Source organism: Toxorhynchites rutilus, chromosome 3 (assembly GCF_029784135.1).
Source record: "Toxorhynchites rutilus septentrionalis strain SRP chromosome 3, ASM2978413v1, whole genome shotgun sequence".
NCBI lineage: Eukaryota > Metazoa > Arthropoda > Insecta > Diptera > Culicidae > Toxorhynchites > Toxorhynchites rutilus.
Genome location: NC_073746.1, coordinates 77,999,045 through 78,021,966, shown reverse-complemented (window position 1 = coordinate 78,021,966; position 22,922 = coordinate 77,999,045). Strand labels below are relative to the sequence as shown.

The 22,922-nt window shown below is 40.5% G+C and overlaps 1 protein-coding gene across 2 annotated transcripts; it reads right to left on the bottom strand.

Annotated features, from left to right (window-relative positions):
- Window positions 1-14,928: 14,928 nt before the first annotated feature.
- On the bottom strand, window positions 14,929-21,921 carry LOC129775016 (uncharacterized). Of its 2 annotated transcripts, none has more exons than XR_008742837.1 (2): window positions 15,150-21,921; window positions 14,929-15,096 (listed from the first exon to the last, which is right to left on the bottom strand). XR_008742837.1 is itself a non-coding variant. In XM_055779170.1 (2 exons), the coding sequence occupies exon 2, from the start codon at window positions 21,382-21,384 to the stop codon at window positions 15,370-15,372; it is 6,015 nt and encodes a 2,004-aa protein (XP_055635145.1). In that variant the 5' UTR covers window positions 21,385-21,599; window positions 21,653-21,921; the 3' UTR covers window positions 14,929-15,369. The 2 variants fall into 2 exon arrangements, 1 of the variants encoding a protein (XP_055635145.1); XM_055779170.1 differs by having other exon boundaries at window positions 14,929-21,599; window positions 21,653-21,921.
- Window positions 21,922-22,922: the final 1,001 nt, after the last annotated feature.

Sequence of the window (22,922 nt, the reverse complement as noted above, 5' to 3'; positions counted from 1 at the left end):
CTCCATCTGCCTAATTTGGTTTCATTTGCTTGATTACTTCTCGAGTAATGCAGAAATTTGTGTTTCATTTGTATGGCAGCCCCCCCTTAAAGAGGGAGGAGGAGTGTCTAACCACCATAGAAACATTTATTGCACTCTAGAACCTCTATATGCCTAATTTAGTTTCATTTGCTTGATTAATTCTCGAGCAATGCAGACATTTGTGTTTCATTTGTATGGCAGCCTCCCCTCAAGGATTGGGGAGGGGTCTCAAACTATCACGAAAACCTTCCCCGGCCCCAAAAACCCCTACATACTTTAATTTTAAACGGGGGAATTTGTTTTAACACGCACAACTGGAAAAGCGACGGGCTCAGCCAAACCAAAACCTTGACAATTGGAATCATTTTAGTCTTGTAGTGTCAGTACGCACAATATGAGTTGATCCACTTAGGTAATTGGTTGGTCTTGGATGAAAAATGGCGAAAAAAGATATTTGAGTGAATCAGAGCAAAATGTTTTCCGTGAAATGAACAAAACCGGTATGAGCAATCGTGAATTAGCAAGGAGGATAAACAAGAAGGATGCAAAATACGACAGGGAAAGAAAACTAAGGGATATTGCAAAATAAGTAATCGTGGATTTTAAGTGGATTTCACAAATACTGCGGAGATCAGAATACTTCAAGTTTACTCAAAAGTCAAGTAACTGAATCCAGCAGCGTAGTAAGGATAGACAGCGCCTCTGGCAAATTATGAAAAAGGTGCCCCGAAAATACCACTTTTTTCAAATTTAACACTATAATAACACTTAGGTGCCTACTCTATCAATTTTCTTTTAAAAATCGTATTCAATTTGAACAAGGAAAGTGTCATCCATATCTAGGTGATGGGACGACGAACGTGTTATTGCTTAAATAACTGTAAAACATAGCATAGCACGGAGGGGCGCCCAGGCATGCGTAGCGAATAAATCAAAAGGGTATTGGTGTAATATGATGTTGAGTGTTTCAATTTTTCGAAAATCAAAGAGACGTTATTGATTTCATGTAAGGAAAGAAGCAACTACTCATGGTGGATGTCTTTTTACTCAATTGAAAGATGAAATACAATTCGGGGATAAAATTTGCTTTTGAAAATTCTTGGATTTTGGCGCCCCAAAGGCTCAGCGCCCCTGGCAAATGCCGGGTTTGCCAGCCTCACACTACGCCGCTGACTGAATTTTATCCAAGCTCTTCTTCAAGCTAGATAAGAATAGTACAAGACATGGTAAAATTAATGAGATACAAGAAAAAAAAAATTAAAACATACCTGTAGAAACTGTCAATGTCAAGTTTAGGAATTCAAAATTAGAACCTTTGAAATTACTGATAATCTAGAAAAAACAATCGTATACCCAGTCAGAGATGCCAACCAAATTTTTAAAACAAGTTAGGAAAAATAAAAATAAAAAAACTGGAGAGAGCTGGAAAAATCGCACTTTTTCTCAATTTTGTTTTTCTATATATGCACTAAAAATTCCGAAATATATAGTTACAGTGTCAGTAAGTAACATTTTTACATAGCTTATACTATTTGTGATCATACATTTTAATATCATACTTTTGTTTCACATTTTGTGTCATTCTAACTAACTCTGACTTTTATTGATGTATGTCTACATAACGTAATTAATGATAAAAATTTTCCCTCAAAAGAAATAAGCATCTTTGCATTAGTTTACAGTTAAATCAGTAAAATCCAGGTTTCGGATCCTCTAGATTCATTATCGTTATCCTGAATATCATTTCTAACGAAAATATTTGGAACACTTTGTAGAAGGGCCAATTTGACCAATTCACCATGATCGAATGCCTAAAAAAGAGTCAAATGAGTAGTAAAACACCGAAAAGACGAAAAAATAAAACAGCTGGATTAAACTGTAAAATTGTAATTGTAACTAGAGATTTTTTGCCTCTGAGTGTTTCGTTGGCAGGCTTAAAAAACTGGCAATATCCAGAAAAAACTGGCGGATTGACAACTCTGTATCCAGATTAAAAATCAATTCTAAGCCACCTTATTTATGAACAAAATGACAATTTTTATATAATTTAAATAATTAGTAAATTAATTAATTCATAAAATATTGATTAGATAGTGAATGAAATTCATTGTTCAGTGATTGAGATCATTCAATTGAAATGTGAACACTGTTGCGTTGTTCAACTTATTTTCATAACGAAAATATTTACCATTTTGAACCACGTATCACACTATACTAATACTCAGGAAGCGTTCATAATCGTTCTGATTTTCAATACAACTGCGCCGTGTATAAATGTAATGTTGCTAAACCAGAATTGATTCTAGTCGCGATTTCAACGATTACAACTCGGCCCCGAGCACAATACTAATGAGCTTTGTGCGTTACATTAGACCAATTCGTCAACGAATGGAAACCGAACGGACACGTCCGGTGGGCTTTAATTGGAGTAGATCGGTCCGCACTTGGTCCGTACCGTCGATGCTAATATAACCCAGGTCCATTCCGGTACATCTTCTGCTATATTGCGATGCGGTTTGGTCTGGTGCGCCTCGGCTTGTCTAGGTGAATTGGTGTTGAAATTGTATCGCCGGCTCAGCATCCAATGAATACAAGCCGAAATTCGGTTAGGCTCCTTAACTACCACTTCTCGGCTCCGGCCCCATCCTCTGCCGATAAAAAAACGCTTCCAGAGTCCAGTAATCGTCAGAATCAAATATTGTGCAACAACGGTGGCAAAGTCACATGAGCTTCGGATCGAACGCTAGAGTGGCTGGTTGACTGCGGAAGACCGGCGGATGCTTGCAATTACTGAGTTTATTTACCGGCCAGTACATCGTTGCAATGTTACTCGGCAAACACTGATTGACGGTTGGAAATGGTCCTGCTGCTGCTGCTACTACTGGTTGTGTGTGTATTTAGTCAGGAGAGATGATAACGACGGCGCAGCGGAGCACAGTATACAATCGCGGTCAATTCCTTGTCCTGTCGGCTGAGTATTTGTGGGTGAGTGTATGCTTAGGAGGGCGAACGGGTTGCATTCGACAAAAACAGAACATAACGGTGCCGCTATCCAAGCATCGATACCGTGCGCCTGCTGCCTGCTGAGCCAACTCGTCTTACACCCATACTCACGTTGGCTCTCTTACTTTGGTCTAATTCAGGTAATGAATTCAATGGAGACTCGTACGGGAGACAAGTCTGGGCGCAATGTTGCCAATTGTTCTGGTAGCGCATTTTGTGTTTTGTGTGATTTTCCACTTCAATTTGTTGTCTGTACAAAATACAGATGTGCCCATTTCCTGTGTTTACTTTATCTTTGTTTCAGTGCTAAGTGACTATTTTGTCATTCTGATGTTCTTGTTTATGTAAGCAAATTACTATCCTGGAACATAATAAGCAACTGAATTCTGGCAAGAGTGACACTGACAATGTTGTCAACGTTACACCCAGTGTAGCCACACGTACAGATTTATCTGGAAAGGTACAGATTTTTTCGTTATTTTTGCTACAGATTCTGTACGGCACAGAGTACAGATTTTCGTCAAAAAGTACAGATTGGTACAGATTTTTCCATTTGTGAAATTTCTCACATTTGAATAATACAACTTGGTGCTGCTGATCTTAAAAGGATTTACAATGCAATGATTGATCAGTTTCATAAGGACGAAAGGACGTATGAAAGGATTCGCGTCGGACGGTGCGATGTATGTTTTGTCCCAGATCAACAGACTGAATCGTTTGTTCCAGGCTGAAAAACCTGAATTCACGATGCCACATGAAGAGCTAAAAGATTTTTATTTCATCATTCTCACTAATATCTGCGAGGATTCTTACGTTGTTTCAATGTCCAATGCCAGCGTTGCCAATGTTCCAGTTTAAACTGCATTCCTTCAGTTTTTTCACTCGATCCAGTCAAACAGTTAAACGCTAAAATCTACCAGTTTTTTCAAACATCATCCAGTTTTATCCTGTTTTTTATATGTGTGCTTCAGTTTTACCCATTTTATGTTATTATGTATAAACAATATCCCTCACTCACCCTTCCTAACCCTGGCCCGATTTAGTTTTTTTTTTACATTAATCGTTCGTTCGATCCAATTTGCGTTTACCTTGGATTGATCTTTTTTTGACGTAGGACTACGTCTAACCGGAAGATATAGGGGGTGAAATGGAAATCTAGGTACTGAACAAGTAGGAAAAAATGCAAGATTTGGAACGCTTATAACTCGAGCATTTCTCAATAGATCGCAAAGGTTTTTGCATCAATCGATAGGAAATATATCTACGCATCTATCATAACGAATAACATTTCGTTTTTCATGAGATAAATAATTGAATAATTGTGAAATATCAAGCATTGTCAAAATGCACTATGTGCCCATTTTTGATTGGTCCATTTTGTGCTCCTCAAATCGTACCGACAAAAACGGACAACCAGAGCAGCAGCGAAATAGAATGAAGCACGATTGGAAAGGAAAAAGAAAACAATGAACGAAACATTGGTCGCAGTCTCACACATGCGTAATTCTCGAGCCTGCCAGTCAGCTTCAAAATACCCGCTCCGCTGCCGTAACGATCATTCTCATTCAAACCGTACACCACATCGTTTCGCATCACAACACATCAACAAACCAACCCAAGCAGCCATGTCTGGACATGGTAAAGGAGGAAAAGTGAAGGGAAAGGCAAAATCCCGCTCGAACCGTGTTGATCTGGAGTTCCTCGCAAGGGTAGCTAGGCCGAGCGCGTTAGTACTAGTACACCAGTCCACCTAGCCGGCGCTATATAGTTTCAGCCGCCGAAGTGATCGAGTAAGCTGGCAAAGCTGCTCGCGGCGATAAGAAAACCCGCATTCGGAACAGAACACATTCAGTTCGGTGGACATCAAGACAACAACAGGCAGTTGCAGCGAGTGGCGAGTGGCAAACGCAATCGCAAAACGGCAGCAGGTAGCAGAAGAACAAAGTTTGTTCTTTATACAAACTGCTTTGGTGGCAAATCCAGAACAAGGCGGCATCGAGGGCGTTCGAAATGTTTTTTTTCAAAACCACGAGTACAAAGTTTTCTAAATTGGAACCATTCCATGAAACAAGGCGCTTTTCAGGGCCATTAAACCTTCCAAAAAAGAGTTTAGGAAATACAGTTCAATGCTTTCTAAAACATTATCCAAAATAATAATAAAACACAAATTGATTTTTTCATAATTTGTTTGCCAGGATCTGATGAGTATGTGAATTTGACAGTTGTTCTGAGCTTATTGATAGTTGGGGACTTTCCTGATTATTCAATTTTCACCAATTCTTAAATTGTTTCCAGATTGAAAGTACAGTAATTTACAATTAGTTCGACATTTAGCTAATTGAACGGACATGTAATGCGACTTATTTAGTTGGACATTTTTGTAAACATAGAGATCCAAATTATGACCCCACATTGAAAGTCGACACTGTACCACTGTCATCGCAAATGTTCAATTACAGGTTAAAATCGCCTCCAATGCGACACTGAGTGGCGCTTCGGCACGTCGCATTGAATGTAATTTATTGTACAACATGTCACAAAGCTGGATGGGAAGAAATTTTCCAACTGTGAAAGCTGTGGCGAGTGGCAAATGCAATAGCTAAACAGGATGGTTTAACCGAACAAGATGAGAATATCGAGTGATAACAAAAACACAACACCAAAGGTTCTTTTCAGAACCATCAACATATTCATAAAGAGTAAACAGTAAACTAATCCATTTTTCAGGTAGATAGGTAGGTATTCACGTAGGAGAAGAAAAAAAAATATATTTAAAATATATATTTAACAAAAGCTGTCCCCTTTGTATAGTCCTACGTCACTCCGGTTATGTCCCCGACATTACCCACCCGTCTTTTTTGCCATCGCTGCCTTTTAACGGCCATTCGTTCGTCTCGTTGGACTCGCCCCTTTGGCTGAGTCTGCCGATTTGTCTCTATCCTGTGAGTGTGTTCCGCTAGAGTATAAAACACGCGGACCCCAAAAAAATATCTTATTTTCTTTCAAACCGTAAACCCGTGTGTTTGTACGGCATCGGCATCATGGACGTAACAAAGGAGGACAAGTTAAGGGAAAGGCAAAGTCTCACTCGAACCGTGCAAGTCTCCAGTTCCCTGTTGGTCGCATTCACTGATTGCTCCGCAAGGGTAACTAGGCCGAACGGATTGGTGCCGGAGCACCAGTATACCTAACAGCGATTATAGAGTTTCGGCCGTCGGAGTGCTCGAGTTGGCTTGCAAAGCTGCTCACGACAATCAGAAAACCCGCATCAAGAACAGAGCAGCTTCGGTTCGGCGCTCATCAAGGCAACAATTAGTTTCAGTGAGTGGCAAAGTGTTTCTCCGGCATGTCGCATTAAATGTAATTTACTGAACAACAAGCTGGATGGGAAGAAATTTTCCAACTGTGAAAGCTGTGGCGAGTGGCAAACGCAATAGCTAAACAGGAAGGTTTAACCGAACAAGATGGGAATATCGAGTGATAACAAAAACACAACACCAAAGGTTCTTCTCTGAACCATCAACATATTCATAAAGAGTAAACAGTAAACTAATCCATTTTTCAGGTAGATAGGTAGGTATTCACGTAGGAGAAGAAAATAAAACAATATATTTAAAATATATATTTAACAAAAGCTGTCCCCTTTGTATAGTCCTACGTCACTCCGGTTATGTCCCCGACATTACCCACCCGTCTTTTTTATTTCACACTCAACTCAGTGTTATTTTATTGTTGCTCACACTTCCGAATTTCTAGGTCTTCCTAATTAAGACTAATCGAACTACCATTTCAACTAGCATCGTTCATAGTCTTACGTAAATAGGTTTTTAGAGCCCGTGTGCTATGCAGGCTTTGATTTTATATAATCATCAAATGTTATAGGCCCTCAAATTCATTTTAAATTCCAGAAGACCTGAGTTCAATTGACTTTGATTGATATGAACATAAAACCAAAGTAATCTGGTCCCCGTTTACATCAATGGGAGATTAGTTTTTAATGGTCTCTAAAATGATTTTTAGTCCTAAAAAGCATTAATATTACGCATGATCTGAACTCTCCTATTTGATGCATATTTCGAAAAAAATGCAGGCTTTGCATAAAATACATAAGCACTATAGTGTTTATTTAGCATGTATGTATACTATGGATATTTTTCCAAAAGTATATTCTCGAGCAGGAGGAAATACTTAAGGATACCTCATTTTTATCTTGATACCCACATTTAGTTTGGACAAGTCTGATAGAAAAGTAAAATACTAAAGAATTATATCAAAATTGGAGAGAAATAGCTAACCAATATTTTATAATTTCAATATCACATTAACACTTGAGCGATGTTGCTTTGGTATTGAATGTGCTCTTTTTAGTATTGAAATAATATTATGGGACCCGATGAAAAATATTCCAGAATTATGATACATAGATCACTGCATAAATTAGTGCACGGAAACGACTGTTTGGCAGTTTTGCGTGTTTTGTTTGAGTTCTCATTCGTTGCAATTTTCAATGTCCGTATTCAAATGTTAACAAATGGGAGCTGAAATAAACCACGCAAGAACGTCGAACCGAAGATAGATTTTTCTTATCCTACGTTCTTCGTGAGAGAGAAAAAGATAGCAACGAATATGGTCGAACAGAACACTACATACATAAATACAGGGTCTTTCAGATTGAACGCTCACGCAACAAATTTCTAAAACTTCTTCAAAAGTGAACCGATTTTTATTCAAAAAAACGAAAATATAGCTTATTTTAGTACATTTTCGATGTGATCACCACTTTTTTGGATAACGCGTTTTAAACGGTGAACAAAATTCTTCGTGCACAATTCTAACTGTTGAAAATCCGAGTTATTTCTTCTTTAAGTTCCTCCAAATTTTGTGGCTTATTAACATAGCAAAGTTCCTTCACGTACCCCCAGAAGAAGTAATCGACGACGAAAAAATGTTGAAATTCTTACCATGAGAAGACGAAGCTTCATTAAGGCTTCGGTTGCTCGAGCAATGCGATTTCACTAAAAATACACGTTCTTGGAAGTTGTACATCTTGACACTAAAAACCTTCCGATCAGACTGAACGAGTAGCCGAATATTATCGTCCCGAAGTGCAGAATGTAGTGCAGTGTTACCAACGAAGGAGCAAAAAAAAATTATCAGGAGCTATTCGATTTTTATGCGTGGGCGTTTAATCTGAAAGACACTGTATGAAAGTTTTTTATAATAAATTCAATTTTTGAGTAAGTAATTTTAACAGTACATTTAAAATGTTATTTTTCCTAAATGGTTTATTGATTTACTAACAAATTTGTCAAAAAACATATTTTAATCAGACATTTGAATAATTCGCGGGTCATTCGCTCGCGGATAACCGAGATTCTACTATGAGATTTTTCACAGTTGAATGTGTTTTGAAATTTTTTTTGAATATCATTCAAATCCATATTTTCGATAAGCTTCAATAGGATTACGTATAACCGGACTTTATAGGGAGTAGAATAAAAATCTGGTAATTTTCGCTAAGATTACATAAGAAATCATGTAATTTTCTCCAAAAAAAGCCCTACTCTTCTTCACATGAGTTTGCAATTGCAATTAAAATCGGGAGAGGAAATTGCATTACTACACATCCCAAGAACCAGTAGAAAGAATTGCGTTCCTTGCTGGACCCCCGTGGTTGGAACTGCTACTATACTATTGACCATAACACAATAGCAGAAGCTTTTAGAGAACATTTTGAAAAAAAAGGTAAGGCATCGTTCAACCATAACTATAAAAGTTTTTTTTTCAACAGGGACTTTTCCATTATTGATCTTGGGTAAGCACTCAGTAGAGCTAACCAAGGCTCTGCAAGACTAGACGAGATTAGCTATTCGATATTGAGACCAGTGCCACAAATTATCAAAATCTGTTCACGAATGAAGACATTGGCTTTTTCCCAGTGTCGGATGAATTCTCTTCTGTTGAAACTCAACGCCATATCTGTCATAATGAGTATAACACAAGAGACGAGAAGCGTGAACTTTGTCTAGTATATTGAACGAATAGATCATGAAAGAATTTCGGAAAGCTTGTATTCAGGTACTTCCATTACTGTCAATAATTTCAGGTGATTATCACGAACGTTAAGTTGATCTTCATCGCTTGCAGTGAATTTCTATTGAAAACGTGTTTGATTTCCATATTTAGAAACGAAGGAAGGACCAGGAATCCGGAGAAAGCAACATTAGCTTTCGTTGAGTGTTGACCGTTGTGCGGTGTTGAGCGGTTGAGCGACGTTTAGCGTTGAACGGCGTTGAACGTTCCGTTTCCGTTTCCGTTTCTTTCTCTTTTTTATACTGTATTAAAATGACTTTCAACACTTTTTGGCTGGCTTGTCACTTCCATGTTTGGAAGAATGTCGGGAGTGAGAATTGAACTCACGATCTTTATCGTGAAGGGTAGTTCTAACACTTTCTTTATCTAACTCCATTTTCTGTCTTCTAGGGTTTACAATGAACCAGAAAACACTATCTCTTTTTCCAAAATGGCATCGGAATACGATATTCGACTTCCGCTGTCTATCCAATACCCATATCATAGAAAACCAGTTAATCAAAAACCAGAAATCAAAACAAGATTATGTTCGTTTTTCGCTCGTCTGTTATTGTCACCCATTGCCCATATAATTGGGGTGTATGCCATTTCTGGCGAATCGAGGGTAGATTCATAAAATATAGCTAGCGTTATACCATACATTCCATTGCCGAAGTCGCCAAAAACAAGAATTTTGCATGATAAATCCTTTATGATATCCTTTACCATTACAGGAAAACCTGTTTTTGTGCGGTTGCTTTTTGTGCGATTTCTCATTTGTGTCACTGTTAAGGTGCGATATTATTATTTGTGCGATTAGTTTGTGTTATTCAAGACCCGATGTCATAATAAAATTGCACAAAAAGAGTCGCACCAACGAGGAATCACGCGAAAAGGGACCGCATAAAAACAATCGTAATCGTAATCTGTAATCGATTTCACTCTCAATTAGTTGACGTTGAATTTTATGCTTTGATTTTCACTAACACGCAATAATATTCAATTTCAACGTTACGAATATCATGGCGAAAATGAATATGCAAAATGAACTTTATGGCAAGCTGATGTTGATGTCATTGCACTGGTGTTCATTGATAGTGTTGTTCCATATTTATCGACTCTCGCTTGAGCAGTAGGTTGTCAATACAAGGCAGGCTGTAATTCACCGTATTTGAACGCCGTGAAGTGAATATTTTCGGCACTGATTGAGACACCTGTCGTACCTTGGAAAAAAGTTTTATTGAAACTTTATAATGGGGTATGGCCCAGCGGGAACATTCCGAATTGCTGGAAAGAAGATCCTAGTAGTTTCACTCTCGAAACCTGACAAAAATCAACATGTTCTAAATTATTTACGACCTATAACTCTTTTTAGTTCTAGAAGTGATAGTGAATCGACGCTTAAAGACATTCTTAGAGTCTAATAAGTTGTTCGATCCAAGACAGTTCGTTTTCATGCGCAAAAAGAACACCTCGAAGAATTAGAGGCTACTGTACATGACGTTATCAAGGGAGATCACCACGAAGATGTGGCATCACTTGAATGTACACCTGTACCTCGCTATGCGGCCGCTATTTATACGCCATTTCGGTATAACGGCCCTCTTGAATTAAGACACGTTTTCGATTTACGGCCTAAAATGTGTCGCTATAACAGCAAAAAAAAATTTCCGATGTCGACATACAGCAATTCCAAGCCAAACCGATATAGTGGTTCTCAGAATTTCGTGAAAACTGGTCGCCTTATCGCAAAATATTAGATCCGTATTTCTTTATTTGTTCATTAGAGTGCCCATTTCCATTCTAGGGTGGTCCGAAATATATATTTTTTCCGGTTTTTTTTCCAAAAATAACTTTTTTTCAAATTTAATACTAATGAATTACTGGCCCGATTTAAATGATCGATAAATCAAATTAAAGAAGAGTGCAATATTTTTTCAAAGCAGCCTAGCTTCAATTTGATATGTTGATCATCTGAATCAGTCCAGTAGTTCATAAGCCAAAAAAAGTCATTTTTAGAAAAAGGGGAAAAAGTTGTTTTTCGGATCACCCTTGAAATGAGGAATGGACACCCTAATGCCAAGCCCATCCTTACTAGCAAAAAATGAGGCCGACAGTGATCCTCAGGTTACCATTTCTTCATCGTCTTCAGATTAAAGCCATTTTAAAAAAGGTTGTGTATGGATACATACACATATTTTATGTAACATGAAGTGGTTTAATTTTTGTTTGTAGATTATTGTTGGTTTCTGGAGTCTGCTATTATTTTATGTACAAATGTATGTACTTGTTATATTCTTTATATTTTTTTTTATTTAAATGGAATAAAAACATAACATGAACTTTGAATGATAAACCATGTTACATACACATTTGGAACTGATCCGATTGAATTTGTATAAATTTGTGTTACAATAATTGATTCCTTATACGGCTTTTCGCTTTACGGCTAAGTTTCGAGGAACGTATCTAGGCCGTAAAGTGAGGTATAGGTGTACCTAGTGAGCATGGAGGTTACCCAGTATTGAAGAGTCTCTTCGACTGGGAGGTTCGTGGAAGACTAGGTTTCTATGTTAAAAGTCTCATAGAAGCTACCATTTTACGAAACTTACTCAACAACACAAAATCTTCATTAAAAGTCCAAGAAAGTGGAATTCCTCAGATACGGTTATATCACCAACCCTCATCATAGTTATTATGTAATTCCTTTTTGAAAAAAATCCAGATAACGTAAAAATCCTTGTTTATGCAGATGTTTCAGTTAGTGTCGGTGCGTCAGCTACAAGAAAAAAGCTTCAGAAAGCCGTTGATTTCGTTCAAAACTGGGCTCAAAATGTTGGTTTCGAAATATCTTCGGAAAAATCAAAAGTTTTTCATACATGTAGTCCTCTGACAGGGTGCACCCGTGGCCGAGTGGTTAGCGTCTCACATTATCATGCCGGGTGTGCGGGTTCGATTCCCGTTCTGGCCGGAGGATTTTTCGTCAAAGAAATTTCCTCAGACTTGCACTGTGGTCACGCGTATTCTAGAGCTTGCCCCTCGGAATACATTCAAGGCGTGTTATTTGGCTTAAGAAATCTCAACTAAGCATTAATGAATGACGCTAGTTAATGCATATGTTGAGACGGCAAAAGTTCCACAGGGAACGTTAACGCCATACAAGAAGAAGAAGTCCTCTGACAAAAAACACATGCTCAGGTGGTCTTAAAAAGGAAGCCCGCAAAAGATTAAATCTTTTGAAGGTAATTTCTGGCAACCTAGCTTTCGGACATAGGAAGTGTTTTTTACGGATAGGAAACACTTGGTTAATTGCAAAAATTCTATATGGAGTAAGCATATTCAGCCGAGGTGGCGAAAAACCGCTAAAACGAAAGCCGCCGGTGTATAAGAAGGCCATAAAGATAGCCACCGGTGCACTTATTACAAGTCCTACTCTCGCTGTTATGGTAAAGAGTGGACAACTACCATTTGATCATCTCGTTACGAAGTTTGTAACTAATAAAGCTATCCGTTACCTTTAAATTCCTGACCGCGACCATGATGTCCTATTAATATCTTGGGCAAAGAACCGATTCAAAGAACACACGAATCAGGATCTTTCCGAAATATGTGTACATTCGACGGTCATGGAAAGAAATTGAAATGCAAATCCGCCGAATGTCAACTTTAATTTACTCAAGGTGGTTCGTGCAGGAGATTTCATCCTAAAGTAAAAGCGTGTTTAAGCACCTCGTTGAAACAAAATGCCGGATTGAACATCAAGTTGACAGTGGTTCAGCAAGGAATTTTCGAAAACCGACATACTGGTAGCTTTTCTCTTCCTCCCCAATGTTCAGTTTTTAGCGCAGAAGCTTTTTCGCTTCTTATCGCTACTCAAATCATGTGTGCATTTTTACACATGATTCACTTCTTACTGTGATATTTTTTTATTTCTGCGAACTGTCTCCGGGCTATTCAAAACGGAAAAAGACTTCACCCATGGATTATTCAAATAAAAGCGAATAAAAATATTACCTTCTGTTGGGTTCCCGGTTATACCGGAATTCCAGGAAAAATTGACGCCGACAAATTAGCCGGTAAGAACAGAACTCAAGAACCCCTGATGCGAGACGACGGGTACTACAGCAGATCCGCCAAAGTTGGGACATAGCCTAGAGAAACAGCAGATCAACGTTTCTTCAAATAATTAAAAACAACACTGCCATGCCATGTAAGGCATGAAGGAAATAACAGGAAAGACGGCTTCTCACCCGTCTTAGAATCACCCATACCAAGGTCACTCATACGTATCAATTTCAAGGGAAAAAGAACCCTCAATGCTCTTGCAATGAGGCCTCCATTTATGTAAGTCACCTTCTACTGGATTGCCAACATACAAAGGACGCTAGATTAAAAAAAAAATATTATACAGAACTTAAGAGACATAATAAGTAAAAATGAAACATAAGACATCAATTTAAAGGCATTTTTGAAAGAAACAGAACTTTACAAGAAAATATAAATACATTTTAAACACGAAATAATAAAAATAGAATCAATAGAATATCGGAAACGAATGAATCGTATGATTTAAAGTCTCCGTGAACAAAGAAAGAAATGATTACTTGGTTAACGGTAGTCCTACGTCAACCTTTGCGGTTATATCATAGGTATAACCCATCCATTTTTGTACTTCCTTAGTAGCCATTTTTTGGATCATTATTCCACAGTTCTGCTATCTTGGCAGCACAGTTCTCCCTTCGTACGTAGAACTCGGGCGACTGCCGCCAAGCGGAAAGCTAATCGACGTGAGGATGAGAATGCCTCGAGTGGCCATCGACGGAATGCGTTACACAATCGTGAAACAAAATTAATTAAGAATTATAGCTGTTGATGTTGGCGTTGCTGGCTTCCTGCTGCTGCTGCTTGGGTTAAAATTCTATTAGATTATACAAGATTTGTATGGTTAGCTAGAGAGCCTATCGGCCTGCACCGGTGCATCCAGAAGCAGCAGGAGCCGATCGACAGTCCGGTGGATGCGACCACTCACGCACATGTACGAAACTCGGTAAACAAGTTTCCGTGAGGTTAGGATTTAATCTGATCAGAATTATAACGGAGGCACTATTGCGTATGAGCATGTGAGAGCTTCCTGCCGAATCCCCCGTCTAAGAGCCAAGTTTTCCACCATATGAAAGCTTTTTCCTCCCCGTTCATTATCGGTAACACCAATCAGGCTGGACCTTCCATCCTGCCGTCCGAAGAGAGGTGGCCATTCGATAACGAAGGAATGCGCTTAGATAATTTTGCCTGTGTTTAGTCGGTTGGTCGGTCGATGCCAGTTGTCGTCCTGGAGAGAGAAAGGCCTCGGCTCGATTGCAGTTAGCAACGATGCAGCGAGGAATCAGCGCTCTCGACATGCCCCGCATTATGCTATAATATCTGTTCGCAGGAATTTCTTTAATCAATCATTCCAGTGGTGCTTCGACGTATAGTTTGCGATGCACAATGCGAACTATTCGCTTAATTACTTCAAATGCTCTCGTATCGTTACCGTTCGAACGTCCTGAACACTGGGCACTTCAGCGGGTTGTAAACAAAGACCGCGGTTATCCCTAATGAGAACTCCGTTAAAGTAAGAGAGAGTGCTAAACGCAGAACTGTCAAACAATAACACTTTGAAATGCGTTTCATATAGGTTTGACAGTTATTGATGAAACAAAAAAAAATTGTTAAAATGATTTATGTTTATATAAGTTGTTGTTGCACGAATTAAGCAATTGTTTTGTATACCTATAGACGCATCGCTTCTGTGGTCACAATTGCGTCTGTTCGGATATACAGTAGAACAACTAAATTTTGTAGCAGCTCGTTTTGGTTTAATCAGCTCAAACTGTAAATAATATTTTTATTTGAAATGAACAAACAGCATCATATTTCAAGACTTACAAAATTAGTTTCAGCCCATCAAGTGCACCGAACAATGGTCAAATCCTGCGACCGCGATAATGAATGTGCTGACTAATTCAGATAATTAGTGAAGTGAAGAATGGTTGATTTTAGGTTTTACTTACATAATTCAGTTTATGCTAGTTGTATAGCAATTTCAATGTTCAGCAGTAGGTTTAAATATAATCAATAGGATAAGGTTATTGTAAGCTAGTTTTAAGAAGATATCGCATATAATTTTAGGAAAGATAACTTTAGATTTAGTAAGCACGTTTCTTATTTTGCATGTCACTTTTTAATATAACAATTCCTCTCTCTCTCTGTCCGCATCTGTCAGTCATTGAATCAGTTGACATTTCGGCGCAAGGTTCCTCGCATCACATCGGTAAGCCGACCGTCGTTAGTGCCCAGTGGTTGTAACAGTTCCCCGGCCCGTAAACCTTGTCCGGAACTAGCTTCAGGAACAGATTTACAAGAAGATGCCACCTCAATCACTGCCAGCTTGTTCACTGGACGACGATATAGACCTTGTGCTGTACGTACCATAGCCTGCCTGATCCGTTTGTCTTTACCGATGATGACTGTTTCAATTTTACCGCGTATCCATCCATTCCTTCCATGATCGTCAACGATGAATACGAGATCCCCTGGTTCTAAGGGTTTATGCTCTTCTAACCACTTACTGCGATAGTTCAGAGTAGGCAAATATTCCTTGATCCATCTTTCCCAGAGTCCATCAGCAATGAACTGCGAGCGCTTGTACGAGTTCCGAAGAGCTTCCGCTTGGTCCGTTGGAGGGATGGCAGGATTTTGTAAGCACGACGTAATTCCTCTGAGGTAACTGTTGGGTGTAAGTGTTTCTGCAGACTCCGAGTCCTGAGACGTATACACTAGAGGTCTCGAGTTGACTATTTCCTCTGCCTCAGCAATCACTGTCAACAAAATCTCATCGTTCATCCTTCTTCCGACGTTCAGTTCCGACATCACCTGCTTAACGGAGCGCACCATGCGCTCCCAAACGCCCCCCATGTTAGGCGCAGAGGGTGGCGAGAATCTCCAACTTGTACGAGCGTTGGTGAACACGTTCGCGGAGGCCAAATCTATTCGTTTTATCTGCTCTTGGAGCTCCTTGTTGGCCGCCTTGAGGTTAGACCCGTTATCTGAAAAGATGGTGATTGGAGGTCCTCGCCGTAGCACAAATCGTCGAATAGCCATTATGCACGATGCAGTATCTAGCTTGTATGCCACTTCTAAATGAACTGCGCGTACTGAAAAACATGTGAAGAGGACTATCCACCTTTTTTCCAGATGCCTACCAACCACCACCTCAATAGGGCCAAAATAATCAATCCCTACATAGCTGAAGGGTCGTACGAATGGTGTTATTCTCTCAACAGGGAGTGGTGCCATCCTAGGTGTTTGCGGTTTAGTCTTCCTTACTTTACACGATTGGCAACTCCCAATGATCTTCGCAACGCACGTTCGTATTTTGGGAATGTAGAATCGTCGACGTATCTCGGCGACAACTGTATCCTTATAAGCGTGACCAAAAAGTTGGTGATAATGTTCCAATAAGCGATTGGTCACTGGGTGGTCTTTGGGCAGAATTATTGGAAATCGTGTATCGTACGGAATATGTTCAGCCTCACTTAAGCGTCCATCCACTCGTAGAACCTGATGTTCGTCTAAGAAGGGACCAAGTTTAAATAAGGTACTCTTCTTCTCAATCGTCATCCAGTCCTCTTTTGGTGACTGTTGATTCCGAAGCAGCGTTGTGATTTCGTCTCCAAATACATCGCGTTGGGCTAATTTCCACAGGATATTTTCGGCAACCTCATATTCTTCCTGCTTCAGGGGCATGATGATAGAACTTTCAGTTCGTCGTATAAATTTACTGACATTTTCAGTGGTTGGTACAGCTTCAAGCGGTTTCCCCAGCTGTTTCAATCTGCAGTTGGAGATGAATCGAAGGACGCATGCTACTGTTCTAAGCAGTACGTTCCACCGAGATATACGAGTGACATCGATAATTGATCCCAAACTCAGTTCTGCTCCGTGGAACAGATGACATGCGCGTAGCTCCTCTGGTGTATCTGGTGATAATTCGTTTATTGTTGTCCAGTTTGCTTCTGGTGAGTACAATATTTTCGGTCCACGAAACCACGCTCCGTCTGAGGTTAAAGTACTTTCTTTCCGTTTTTTGGTAATTATATCTGCAATGTTCATCTTTGTTCGTATGTACCGCCATTCGTCAACGGATGTTTCTTGCAGAATTTCTCCAATCCTGAATCCGACGAAAGGTTTATATCTCCTTTGATCGGACTGAATCCAGGATAGCACAGTTTTAGAATCCGACCAGAGTATGCGTTTCGAGATTTTTATTTTATGGTTTGCAACAACCGTATTCGACAATCGAGCCCCAAGAACAGCTGCCTGAAGCTCCATTCGAGGAATTGAAAGTTGCTTCAGGGGAGCTACTTTGGTTTTAGCCATCACCAAACTGCAAACGATCCCAAAACGTGTTTCTAAACGGAAGTATGCAGCGCAACCATATGCTTGTGAGCTGGCGTCACAGAAAACGTGAAGTTGTACGGTATCGTAAGCTGACGGTGGAGCTCCTTTTAAATAGCATCGAGGTATCTTCAGCTTCTCAACTCCTGAGAGTGACTTTCTCCACCACGTCCATTTTTCGAAGCAATCGTCATTAATATGCTGGTCCCATCCGCAGCCGCTCCTCCACAGATCCTGTAATAATATTTTTCCATGTAGGGTGAAGGGTGCTAGCAAGCCCAAAGGGTCGAAAAGGCTCATAATGCAACTGAGCGCTATTCTCTTCGTTGGTCTATCCGAAGCAAGTAGATACGGGGATAGATTTTCTCGTACAGCGGTTGAGAACATGAAGACATCTTCCTTGGGCCACCAGATAAGCCCTAGAACACGTTCCACAGCTTCTTCGTCTAGATGGAGAGATACCTTGTCGACCGACTCACGTTCTCCAATTTCTTCGAGAAATACTTGTGAATTCGAAATCCACTTATGGACAATAAACCCCGCTTGCGAATGAATAAATCGGACCTGTCTAGCGCGCTCCACAGCCTCCTCGACGGTGTCAGCACTGTCGAGGTAATCATCAACATAATGCTGACGAATGATAGCACGAGATGCCTCTGGAAAATGTTCCGCGTATTGGGAGGCGTTGTGGTTCTTGATGTATTGAGCCGATGCTGGGGAGCAAGAAGCGCCAAACGTTCCAACATCCATGATGAAGATCTCCGGTTGTCCTTCGCGGTTGGTGCGGAACACGAAGCGCTGAGCTTGCTTGTCGGCATCACGAATTTTGTACCGGTGAAACATCTCTTTCAGATCACCTCCGAAACCGACTTCTCGCTCCCTGAATGGTTGAAGAACTGCAGGCAGTGGAACCAACAAATCAGGGCCAGCAAGTAACATGGAATTTAAAGACACTCCTTGCACTTGTGCAGCTGCGTCCCAAACCAATCGTACTTTATCCGGTTTTTTGGGATTCAAAACGACATTGATGGGTAAATACCACACTCGAGCTGGATTCGCGTTAGCTAATTCCTCGGCGGTCACCTTGTGAATGTATTTTTTGTCCTGGTATTCTTGGATCTGCTGTCGAACTCGTTGGTCTAATGTCGGATTTTTATTCAGACGGCGTTCCAAGCTTCGAAGTCGCTGTAATGCCATCGGGAGACTATCTGGGAATGAAAAATCGTCCAACCTCCAAACTAGGCCCGTTTCGTAGAAACCGTCCAGTTTAATAGTCGTCTTCTGCATGATTTCTCTAGCTCGGCGGTCTACATCAGATTCAGGAAGTTGATGAACTGTTCCCTCCTGTTCTTCGATCATGAAATATTTGCGCATCAGCTTATGCAGGTCCTCATTGGAACATTCATCATGATGTCCGATATATGCATCTGACGTCGTGGTTTGCCTAGGTCCATAGACCGACCATCCCAGATGCGATCTAACGCCAATCGGTTCATCTGGATTTCCTACACGGGACTCCAAAGGTGCTAGTAGGTAGGCATTATCTAGTCCAATTAGGAGTTTGGGTTGAGCTCCAGTTAGGTCGGCTGTATCCACACCGTTCAAATGATGATGTTGGCGTATAATCTCACGGAGGTTGATTTTTTGTTTGGGTAGGCATAATCTCTCCACGGTATGCGCCTCCTTTAAGTCAAACCGTTGACCTTTGTCCAACCCACTAATCTCCAAAGATACACATTCTGAGTTGGGCTCTTGACGAACAATATTCCCGGTCCAACGAAGTTTCAAAGGTTGCGATATTCCACTGGCTCTCAAATCACGAATGAGGCTTTGCTCAATAAGAGTAAGTGATGATCCTTCGTCCAAATATGCAAGCGTGTTCAAAGACCTCGTTCCATTGAATAATGTAACTGGAACGATTCTGAAGATGATTGATACTGAAGTGTTGACATGTGCACAGTTGATTCCATTAGTCGGTGCCAAAGCAGGATGGTGATTCGATGAACCAGACGATCGTTCTCGATGAACCAGAGGATGGTGGTGCTGCCGACATTCGCCGACGTTACAAGTAATTTTAAATCTGCACCAACCCTCATGTTCGTTTAAGCATCGTTCACAAAGCTTCTGTTGATTCATGATCCTCACACGTTCTGCTAGATTTAGACGACGGTAATCTTCACAATTTCGCACCCGGTGGTCACCCTTCTGACATATTCGGCATTGGCTACTACGTTTAACAGAAGGCACGCTTTGCTCACCTGAATGCGTGCTTACAAATCCTTTTTCATTTCCTCTCCCCTTGGCGGATTTTGTTTTTGTATCCATTACGAGTGTGACTTCACTAGCTTCGGCGACTAATTTTGATGTAAACTGAGCAAATGTGCGCAGTGTGACAGGCTTTTCAAAACGTTTGAACTGCACCCACTCTCGCTTAGTGGGTGCTGGGAGTTTGTCCACCAGCTCTTGGATGAGCAGAGGGTTAACGAGGTGATCATGGAACCGTGCAGCCTCCAAATAATCGCAAAGTTCTTGTACTGCGATTCCGAACGGAATAAACGTTTCCAAACGATCCGCTCTCGGCGAATCTGTTTTCCGTACCTTGTTCAGGAGCGTATGGATCAATTGCTCAGGACGTCCATATAGCATGCGGAGCGTCTCAATAACTCGAGGTACGGCCTGTGGTAGCAGCAGCCTACTACGAACAGCCTCAAGTGCGGGCCCTTTCAGGCATTCCTGCAAGCGTACTAAATTCTCAATGTGTGAAAATCCACACGCTTCTGTAGAATTGACAAAACTGCTGTAAAACAGCGGCCACTCCTCTAATTTTCCGGTGAATATGGGAAGCCTTTTTGAAAGAATTTGGCGGGCTGCTCGTTGTGCCTTAGTTGGTCCATAATGTCTGCCAGGGATTTTACTGTGGTCAGACTCACGATCGAATTGTTCTCCCTCCGAGTTGCTTGCTTCCAACGAGTCACTGCTTGAATCATCCCGTCTTTTGCACGAAATCTTGGATGATTCTTTGGTTCGGTTTGACGTAACAACGGAAGGCACTTCAGGAACCTTTGGATGTCGCTTATGAATTTTCTGGTTTCCTTCTTTATTTAACCAGTCTTGAACCTTATGCTCATTATCTTGTTCCTCATCTTCGCCCGGTAGAGTATCTCCAATATCGCCTCCAACCGCCCCTTCCTCGTCCAAATTGGCTGATAAAATTTCATATTTTTCTTTCTGAAACCTTTCACGCAGCAGGCGTTGACGGTCTCGAAATTCGATATGGTCCTTCAATTGCTGCTCAAGTAGTTCTTTCTCCTGAGCGAGTTCCTTCTCTCTCAGCTCCTTTTCTTGTGCCAACTTCTTTTGAAGGAAGAAACGATCGATTTCCAACTTTTTATCCTTAATCGCTTTCTCATCCTGTAGCTGCTTTTCTCGCAAAACTAACTCTTCCGCCATACGATTAAATTCCAGTTCCAATCGTGATCGCGATGTACGACTGGAATGGGTTACGACGGATTTTGCATCACTTTCCTCCAAGGGTTTTGACTGTTTAGCCGTTTTCTTTTGACAAGTCTCACTAGCATGTATTTTAGATGTGACGCTTTTGCTCGATGAAGCTCCAGTTAATGATACCGCTTTTTTATCTCTGGGTTCCAACAGCTTCGCTGAATCAACTTTGCTTGTCTTTTTGTTTTTCTTCTTTCTAGCTTCCGTGCATTCGGAGCAGCAGAATGGGCGTTTCGCTACCCCTGGGGACTCACCCACACACGCGAAATGGTACCAACTGGAACACTCATCACAGGCTACCATTTGGTCATTGTCCGGACCGTGGCACTTCTTGCATTCTCCAGTCATCTCGTTATAATTTTTTTGAGATTTGTTCGGATATACAGTAGAACAACTAAATTTTGTAGCAGCTCGTTTTGGTTTAATCAGCTCAAACTGTAAATAATATTTTTATTTGAAATGAACAAACAGCATCATATTTCAAGACTTACAAAATTAGTTTCAGCCCATCAAGTGCACCGAACAATGGTCAAATCCTGCGACCGCGATAATGAATGTGCTGACTAATTCAGATAATTAGTGAAGTGAAGAATGGTTGATTTTAGGTTTTACTTACATAATTCAGTTTATGCTAGTTGTATAGCAATTTCAATGTTCAGCAGTAGGTTTAAATATAATCAATAGGATAAGGTTATTGTAAGCTAGTTTTAAGAAGATATCGCATATAATTTTAGGAAAGATAACTTTAGATTTAGTAAGCACGTTTCTTATTTTGCATGTCACTTTTTAATATAACAATTCCTCTCTCTCTCTGTCCGCATCTGTCAGTCATTGAATCAGTTGACATTTCGGCGCAAGGTTCCTCGCATCACATCGGTAAGCCGACCGTCGTTAGTGCCCAGTGGTTGTAACAGCGTCCGCTCTGACCTTTGTCTATAACTGATACTTACTAAGAATTACAATTTTGAAGAAATGATTATTGAGACAGAAATAACATCGTTGGCCGGGTGTGTGTTTATGTCGGCTAGACCACTCACGCCAATCGAAACCAATAAATGTCACCCGGCAGTAATCGAAAACAAGTATCCTAGCGATAACAATGAGAGCCGGCGGTCGGTCGGCGAACATGCTTTACAACCGGCGAAGGCCATAAATCATTGCCAATAAACATCAATTCAAATTCGATAAAACAAATAAAAATCTAATTTAGCAATCAAATCACAACCCCCCAATCGTGGTGCACAATTCAATTAAAGAACAATAACATTAAATTTGCATAACGACTGGTTTCGTCGTCTGAGACGGCGGTGGCGCAGGGATGGCACTGGCGCTGCTGGAGGCCATGGCGAGCGGTGTGGTGGATGGGCGAGTAACTTTGCTACTTCTGTCCACGAGAGAAGGCCCAGCAGACGGATGGATGGATGGATGGATGGATGGATGGATAGGACGGATGGGTCGTCGAGAGCAACAAGAACGAATGGAAAATGTCTCGCCTCTCCACGACCTCTTCTGTCCACCCCCGCCAGGGGCGGAATCCGATCAGTGGTTTCGTTTGGCGGTATTGCTGGACGATTGTCAATCGTGGCACTTGGCATTCGAGATGAATGGTATGTTTTTAATGTTTTATTTGAGCCTCGAACGGAAATGATAGCTGTTTTCGCACATCATTAGGGTATGATATATGAATTTGAAAGGATTCCACGATTGAGTGATTAACGGCGTCAATATTAGTATCAGAAAAAACCTAATAGGAGTTTCGGCTTAAATTTCCTTCGATATTAAGTTTTTCTTTGCCAATTGGAATTCTCTCGGCTTGCATTGCAACACCACAGCTTTCGATCACAATTGATTCAAAGAAGTTTTGACAGAACATCATCGAATTTTTT